Genomic DNA, 9,228 nt, shown 5'->3' with positions numbered 1-9,228 from the left:
TTTGGAGAAGAGTCCAGCCATTCGGCGGAACGGCTCTGGACATTCCGATCAGCTCGGCAATGAGATGCCACTAATGCTACGTTGATCATATATCATATACCAAAGTTTCATATGTCCCCTCGGACGATAAATACTCGTGTTTATGCAAATATTACGCGCAAACAATTTTAACCACAAGCTAACAAATGATCACATTCATCATTGGTGAAACAGTTTTCTACAGAGAAACCCATAAGCAACACGCGGCGAACCAAGCAGACGACGCACAAACACGGACAACTTATCGAACACTATATCTAGCGAAAGAAAAAAAAAAAAAAAAATCAAATTTTAAAAAAAGAGAGAGAGAAAGTCTGGTGTGTCAGCCGAACTATGACTTTGTTTTCATACAATTTGTTCATTTGGTTCTCGATTTTTTTAGCTGTAATGCAATATAGATGTACAGAAGTACAAAATATTTATTTCGTTTCTTTGTCAATGTCATACAGTGACATACCAAAAACACTGGATAGCAAAAGCCTCAACAGCATGACTGTGTGTCAAATAACAGTAACAATTCACTAACATGCAGCAACAACAATATAATGTTGAACATTTTATAAAAACACACATCCTTAAAAAGAAGGGACAGCTTCATGACCCCTTTAATATTGGCCCCATGGAACATGAAGGCACCTAGAAATGTTGAAGTAGGACCACCCTTTAAAGGGAGACTTCGCAAGGATTCGAAAAAAATTTGGTGAGCATCATACCGAACACGAACCACCCCCTTGATACCGAATACAACGTTCGTGTTCGTTTTGCGCGAGTAATTAATTCGTAAATGATGACAATAGCAAACTGAAACCGAAATGCGAAGAGCAGAAAACAGAGCTCTATACTACGGCGGTTCGTCCGGAGGAGGATTCCGTGACGTCACCTAGCATTGTCGTCTGCTTCCAGGCCTGCATTCTTTCTCCCTTGCCGCATGCCGGATGATGTCAGCAGTGTTGCTTTCAGCGCCCTCTCGCTTCACAGAGGCAAAGCGCTCGTTTCATAATAATTTGTTTGAGTAAAATCTGCGCAGTTGTGAGCCGAGATATTTCGTACACATGTTCCTGACATCCCAAAGATTACGGATATACCACAACCTTTGTTGTGATACTGTTGCAGGGTCCCACTTTAAAGCAGTGTAGCGTCAACAATCTTATACAGTACTACCACGAACTACTTTAAGGTACACATCATCAAAAGAAAGACATGATATCCTCGAGTAACAGTTCACAATACTGGCAAATGATAATACACTCTGGGACATCTCCCTTGCCCTGTAAAAATATTTAACTGAATTCTGACCAACAGCTTTTCAGCCACACAAATAGGCACCAGTGAAAGCAGTATCTGAAAGTCACTAGACGAGATTTTATGATATCACAAGGAAGAAAAATTCTTTACGTTATATGGTGTGTCAAATATGGCTACTAAGCAGGGACACATGCTTTAGCCTTCGCAAAAATGCTAAATAAACTGCAATGTGTAAAGAAAATATTCACAAATATGTTGCAGAATTTAATGCGGAACACTTTAAATGTGCGACATTTCTCCAATCTCTATATGCTTTGTATAAGCCACTTTCTATAGGCATATTTTAGCATAATTTGGCGTGTAAATGCTTGCACGTTATTACTTTGTTACTTTTGAATTCACAAGGTGCCAGACTAAAGTGACAGTAGCTATCATTTAGAACTACACTTGACCTCTAGCTGTCAACAATTTTGGGCAAAAACATCCACAAGCAAGTTTTTACAAGGCACAAAATATTTGGCACGTCCGTATGTGACCATACACCTCAAAACAGGACGTGATGCTATAAGGCGGCACATTTTTACCCTGCTGGAACACATCTCGTATGACTCGTGTGTAACCACATTTAGTGAACTATGCACATTGGCACAAATATATAGGAAGACACACGTGACACGTAGCAATATGTATGTGACATTTGGTGTGTGCACAAAAATATGGCTCGTAAGACTAACTATACAATCCACAGCTGCTGTGAGCATTAGATAAGGTTGCCGTAAAATATATGGATATAATTTTAATCCGAAGTTTTGCCAGTAAGAAACAGCGTAATTCATAAGTGCTCTGTTGAAGTTGGGTGTCCTATATATTGATTTATGTACAGGGTGTGTGTGCTAACTATGGATAGAATTTTATAGAACAGGGAAATGCTTTTTTTCTGTCTTTCAATTAGAACAAATGGCAATGTAGTCTAAGACAAATGAGCCACTTTATGGCCATGCTAGCAACCTCCTGGGACATTGACCTAATTAGTTTTGAGTAATGAACTTTTTAATCATGAAGCGATACAAGTTTGGCATCAGTAACAACGTCAGCTTCTTTTCGTGCGCTGATGCCATTGCTGTCTTTGGAAAAGACATGGCGAGTCACCGTTGGCACTCTGCCAGAAACAAGCTTTTGCCATTAACACCAAATGCGAGGGAGAAAAGTCAGCAGCTCTTGTTCTCCCTCTCAGTTAATATGCAAGGAAGAGAGTGGGATAGAAGAATTACAACAACAACAAAAAAAAAGGAGATGAAGAAAAGGTTCCAAGTGGGATTACAGTGAACCCATGTTGGTATGACCCTGCTAATCCGACATGTTCGCTTTATGACCGTTTTTCTTGGGAACCGTTTTGCCGCCATGTAAATCCACCTCTCTAGTACGACAATTTGCTTATCCGACAATGACCGAGATTGGTGTCACGAGTAGGGTCAAACGCACATATTATCCTCTCATTATTATGACGACGGCCCTTGACCCTCAGACTAGCCCCAAGGAGAGGCTACCACATACCTCGGGCAGAGGGCGACACATGTTAAAGTAGGCTGACAAGGTTTGGGATAAGTCCTGATGTTGTTGGCCTCAGGAATACGCGTAGCACTTTTCGAAATCGCCAAAGCGCTGAAGTGCATACAAAGGCAGTGACTACAGGACCGGGTCACACAGTGCTGCTGACACAAACAGTAAAGGTTGCAGTATTATTCTTTGAGCAATGCAAGGATATTTGTAACGGGTGCACAATTGGTGGCACTACTGTCAATTCAGAAAACGTGATTACTGATAATTGCTCCAAGTAAACAGTGGTAACGGATTTTTTCAGAAAATAAATAATCGTAACTACATAGGCCTTTGTTCTGCGTAGTGGTCTGTTCCGGAGGGTGCGTTTCTTGTTTGTATGACAATTTGCTTTATGACCAAAATCCACAGGAACGGCATTGGTCATATCCAGGGTTCACTGTATACTGTGGCCCATTTGACCTAGAATATATCGCCATTTTTTGTAACAGACAAAAGATAAATAATGGGGGTTTTCCTTATTCCATGAAATTCTGTCCATACTTAGTTCAGACACTCTCTACACTGATTTTAAAAGGTAACAAAGCAACTGTCCTTTCGAAAGAAAGTTACTCGGATAATCGGACGAAAATATGACATTCGAATGGGGATGATGATGATGTGCTGAATGACTGTTCCATATACTCGTTTCAAAGCATTTTTGTTGGTAAAGGCGCATGCTTATCAAGAGATTCAGATTTGGCAAAACACAGAAGTACAACAGGATACGACAAAGCCAGGAATGGGATGCACGTTACACAGAGAGAGTAAGTAGTAACGCCTGCGCAATAATGTGCACAATAAAATACTTTGTTAATCAGCAGATAAATGCAGCAAAGCAGCACCACTCCAGATATAAAAAAAAAAGTTTTTTGTGAACACAATCATTACAGAGAGAACAATACGTTGTTGTTCAAGTTATGGTCATCTTGCAGTAGGTCATGACGTGCTTAATATGTGATGATGTTCCACGCTTAATACGCATTTCCGCATTTCACGGACACAGCTGCAAGCCTTTCAAGTAAAAGAGAATAAAAGCTATATAGCTCCTTAACTTCAATGCGGCCAAACCACACGGCAAAAATACTTGTGGGTAAAAAAAAGTAAAATGTGATTCAAAATGAATACGTAAATGAGAACAGACAGGTCAGATCTACAAGGCTAGAAAATTCCACAATGTAATACTGTACAAGAGGCACTTTCAAGTGGTGTAGATGCGACTCACAAAAGATGCTCGAATCTCGAAAATGCCGACAAGCAATACGTCAGTCAAGTTTCTACAACATTCAACTGACAGCAAGTCAAAAATATACCATTAATTCTCAGCCCTTGACTAAGCAGTTTATCAAATCCTTGCATCCAACCATATGGCATTCCAGCTAGAACTAACAGAAGGATGTAGTCCGGTGATTAAGGCGGTATCCCTCCCTTATAGCGCCCCGTGGACATACATATTTTTGGGGAACCGACGCTTAGTGGCACCCACAGGATTTTACAACCATGTTCTTGTATCTCTTGAGGATGACATTCGAAGAGTCGTCGAAGTAGAGCACCATGATGGCAGACAGCCGTATTGGAGCACAGCAGGGCTTCGGTGCCTGCGAAGGGTCCACCAAGTGAACCAGTGTCTGCACGATGGCGTGGTTGGTGGCGTTCATGTTGAGGGGAAAGGAGCATTCACCGTGGCAGTAGTAAGCAGCATATCCGTCCGGTGCAATGATCCAGTCCTGTAGAGAATGTATTCAATCAACACTTCTACTATCACCAGAGGGGGGAAGGTTACTCGACAAAAGGAACTCGTTACCAGTTAAGGTACTGTGCAAAAAATTTAACGAAGTTACTAGCAAAGTTACAGGTAATGCTAGTGGACTTGAAGTTCCTAATTTCAAGTTATTTGCTACCTACACTTTGTAGTTCTTAACCTTTCTGTAATTCATTCAGCTATTGATCACACACTGGGCAGTACAAGACGTTTTATGATAGTTTTGATATACAGAAACTATACCAATATCTGATACGATGAAAGAAGCCCAAGGCGAATCTTGCAGGTGACACAATCGTAAGAGCGATGACGAGCTGACTCTATGGGCGCAGCAATGAGGTCATTACGAATATGCAGCGCTGTTCTGCTCTCAGAGGAATGATGGGACCGATAAATTGTGTAGCCATTAATGCAATGTGCAGCACCCGTGCCGTATTCGCATGCAGCCATGAAAAGGAACTTGTACTGTTGTAGATGTGATTCAAAATCAGTGAGCTTGTTACACATAGAGAAACTATATTTTGAGAGAATACAATGCCACACATGTGGATTTCAATGGGATAAATTGTGTAGGATCCTGGTTGAAAGTTGCGACATCATCTGTGTTGTTTGAGTGTGATCATCACTTCATTTAGAGATCCTGAAGACACAAAATTTGGTCCGTAGCGGCAGGTTAATTCCGCTTGAGCAATGGACATCACAGATACTCTCTCGGTGTAGTCAGCCCCTAGACTTTGTTGTTGGCTAGAGCGGTGTTTGAGTCCTGTGACACACACAGAAATGAAAATACGTAGTAGAAAGGCAGGATCTTACCTGCCAGCCAAGATCCTGAAAGCTGACATAAAGATCCCTCTTCTGACAGCTGTTTTTCCTGTGAGTCGGTTTAAAATCTGAAATGGGAGCACCACAGCGCCATTTGTTTCCTGTACTAGTACGGAGAGCATTGTACAATCATTGTATGATGGCAAGAAGAAAGTAACAGTTGCATCGGTAAACAAAAGTAAAATTTTTCCTTATACACCAAACATGCAAGTGACATTTTCTCGGCATGCCACATGTAGGGAAAGGAAATAGAATCATTTTCATCTCCGTTACTGCCTACATTACAGGCCCATATTTGTTTCAGTTTCAGTTTCCGTTACCACCATTGTTGTTTCCATTTCCGTTGCAGTTTTCGCTACCGCCCCGCCCCCTTGTTTTCGTTTCTTTAGTAAGCCTGACAAGGTGTTACCATGCCAAGACTTAATACCTCTACGTATATATATTCTGAAATCTATTTTGAGTACTTCAGGGATACATGCACACAACACACAACATTTTTTTCAAAAATATACAGATGTGGTTTTTTTGAACAGCTTATATATATATATATATATATGAACATGGTTTCCACGAATGTTACTCAGGCTTGCAACTTGCAGGCAGGTCACCATGAACACTATGCTTCTTCTATTTACAATATACTATTTAGTTATATGCTCCGATTTGATACTTTATTTTAGTTTCAGTTCCTCAGTTAATTTGAGTTTGCTCTATTGAGCTTTGTTTCACAAGTTCCTCTCAATTATTCGGTAAACGATTGTGTACGTAAACGTAAATTATTTTCGTTTCCATGTCAGGTATTCCACGTGTGCGATATCCATTCCCGTTTCTGTTACTTGCTATATTTGCAGTATAATACCCTTCCTATTACCTATCCCTGGCCACATGTAGCCCACCGTTTCTTTGATTTAGCTACACTTGCTGTTCTAGTTCTGTAAAGTTCCATGATGGTCTCTGGGTAATTCCTTTTTAAATCGACCAAGGTCCGCCGATGACATTTTTTTATTTCAGTGAAAAAAATATATGTTGTAAGTGACCTTAAGTGAAGATGAAAGCAGGTTCCTGGAGCTTCCTACGATCAACCAGTCCACAGATGGAGAGGGGGTAAGGTGGCGCTGTTTTTGTTTACGACGTTATTTTTCTCGCGACTTTGCAGCCTTACTGATGCCACTTCATTCGTGTCACAGCCCTCATAGCTACCACACATAAAGTCTGGGCACTCTAGTATACCTGTACGGAGTGAAAACGGTGTCATTTTAAAGGGACGCTGAAGAAAAAATGCCAAAGTCAGCAGATATGACAAAAAATGCACGTTTTTTAGCCTTCATAGCTTCTCGACGGCAGGTCACATATCCATAAATGAAGTAGGCTTTTAATGTGCAATCTTTCCTCTATCGTTGAATATACAGAAAACCATTCTAACCCGTTTCGTTGCCGCGATGACAGTAAAGTTTGGTGAGAGCAGAAAATTGCCGATGTTTGGTATGGCATACCTCAGCCTCTGCAATAGTTATTCCAATAATTTTGCGGTTACTGAAAGGTCAACGTATCCCCTAAATCCAGCTGCAAAAATATGTTGCACTATTTTAGTAGGGTGAACGCAGAGAATTTTTCTCTGTGCCCAGGTCTCTCCGTCGCGACCTTCACTCCAACTCCACTTTCGAGTGGCATGCCATCGCGCGTTTCCCATTTGACAGGGCCTTCGGTCTCCATGATGTTGCATTGACTCCCGCCGATGACACTTAGTTGTGGACACGTCCACGTCGGCATTCTTATTTATGTGCAACCCTTCAATATGCCGTTGCGAGACCAACTGATGGCATCTGTCTATTTTGCCACAGTGACGGAGAGTGGAGTACTGACTGACGTTATGTAGCTGAGTATAGCAACAACTTTTGAGACAGTATTCTCAATGCTGCACAAGGTGTGAATTTTTAATTTAAATTTAAATTCTGTACTGGGAAGCGCTACCAGTGGCTGATTGCTGGAGGCGCCGTCTTTATTACAGAAAAAAAAAAGTAACAAAACTGTCAGCTGTAATAAAGAAGGCACCTCCAGCAATGAGCCACTTGGTAGCACTTCCCAGTACAGATTTTTTTAAGCGCACACCCTGTGCAGTATTGACAAAACTGCTGCAAAAGTTGTTGTTATACACAGCTACATATCGAGAGTGAGTACTGCACTCTCAGTTGCTGCGGTGTAATAGACAGACGGCATCTGTTGGTCTCACAACAGCACATAAAAGGGTTGCACGTAAATAAGAGTGCAGACGTGGACATGTCCACAATTAAGTGCCAGCGGCGGGAATCAATGCAACATCATGAAGACCGAAGGCCCTGTCAAATGGGAAGCGCGCGATGGCATGCCACTCTAAAGTGGAGTCGCAGTGAAGGCCGTGACGGCGAGAACTGGACACAGAAAATAATTCGCTGCATTCACCCTTCTAAAATAGTGCAACATATTTTGCAGCTGGATTTAGGGGATACGTTGGCCTTTCAGTAACCGGAAAATTATTGGAGTAAGTATTGCAGAGGCTGAGGTATGCCAAACATCGGCAATTTTCTGCGCTCACCAAACTTTACTGACATCTCTTTCGGCAACGAAACGGGTTAGAATGGTTTTCTATATATTCAAGATGGCACATTAAAAGCATACTTCATTTATGGATATGTGACCTGCCGTCGAGGAGCTATGAAGGCTAAAAAATGTGAAATTTTTATCATATCTGCTGACTTTGCCATTTTTTCTTCAGCGCCCCTTTAAAATGACACCGTTTTCACTCCGTTCAGGTGTACTAGAGTGCCCAGACTCTACGTGTGGTAGCTATGAGGGCTGTGACGCGAATGAAGTGGCATCAGTAAGGCTGAAGTCGCCAACAAAAATTATGTCGCGAAGACGGCGCCACCTTACCACCTCTCCATCTGTGGATTGGTTGGTCGTAGGAAGCTCCGGGAACCTGCTTTCGTCTTCACTTAAGGTTGTCTACAACATATATTTTTTTCACTGAAATCAAAAAATGTCATCGGCGGACCTTGGTCGATTGAAAATGGAATTACCCCTCTGTGGGCATGCAGCACTGTTTCAGACAGTTCAAGTCCAGCCTCAACACCAGTGCTCTGCAGACACCATCTTTACTATGTACCGTTGCAGAACTGTTTCCGTTGCTGCACTTCCTATGTCACAAGTGCAGGCTGGCCATGAACCTGTCCTGAACTAGGTGTGTACACTTTTACAAAAATGAACAGGTCAAAGCACAGGGTGCGTGCAGCACTGGAAAAGCACATACGAAAGTGCTGTGCTGCTCAGCAGCATGTGCAGCGAAGTAAGAGACCCTTAATGTCATTATTATTAATGATACCAACCCTTTCAACTATAGACTGACATGAATAGATTGACTAGCATTCAACAACAGACCTACAGACTTTCAAACTTCCACCTAGGTACAGCTTGGAACAGAAGTTTACGGAACACCAGGGTGTCGCATTTCTTCATTGGAGCGATGCAAACAGGAGCGGACACATACAGGGTGTTCAAAAATAAGCTTTCACGAGCGCTACGGAAACACAGCGATGACTTGAAACCGGATGATAACTTTACGCTACTTGTGTAAGAAACAGGTGCTGCTAATTATGTAGCACCTGTTTCTTACTCAAGGAACAGAAAAAGTAGCACCAGTTTTTTTTTGTTCGCCTATTTATAAAGTGCTAGTGAAAGCTTAATTTTGAACGCCCTGTATACTGAGAGGTGGATAGAATAGCCGGTCA

The 9,228-nt window shown here is 41.8% G+C and overlaps 1 protein-coding gene across 2 annotated transcripts in view; it reads right to left on the bottom strand.

Moving 5' to 3' along the window:
• Positions 1–440: 440 nt before the first annotated feature.
• The window catches only part of LOC135394089 (bone morphogenetic protein 7-like), a 43,379-nt gene continuing 34,591 nt past the window's right edge, over positions 441–9,228 (bottom strand). For both annotated transcript variants that reach the window (XM_064624585.1, XM_064624584.1), the window contains 2 exons: positions 5,456–5,532; positions 441–4,607 (listed from right to left, as the gene is read on the bottom strand). In XM_064624585.1, coding sequence (XP_064480655.1) covers positions 4,353–4,607; positions 5,456–5,532 — 332 coding nt within the window. In that variant the 3' untranslated portion in view covers positions 441–4,352. The remainder of the gene's footprint in view (positions 4,608–5,455; positions 5,533–9,228) is intronic.

Source organism: Ornithodoros turicata, chromosome 5 (genome assembly GCF_037126465.1).
Source record: "Ornithodoros turicata isolate Travis chromosome 5, ASM3712646v1, whole genome shotgun sequence".
In the NCBI taxonomy this organism is placed as follows: domain Eukaryota; kingdom Metazoa; phylum Arthropoda; class Arachnida; order Ixodida; family Argasidae; genus Ornithodoros; species Ornithodoros turicata.
This window is presented reverse-complemented; position numbering and strand designations above follow the sequence as displayed.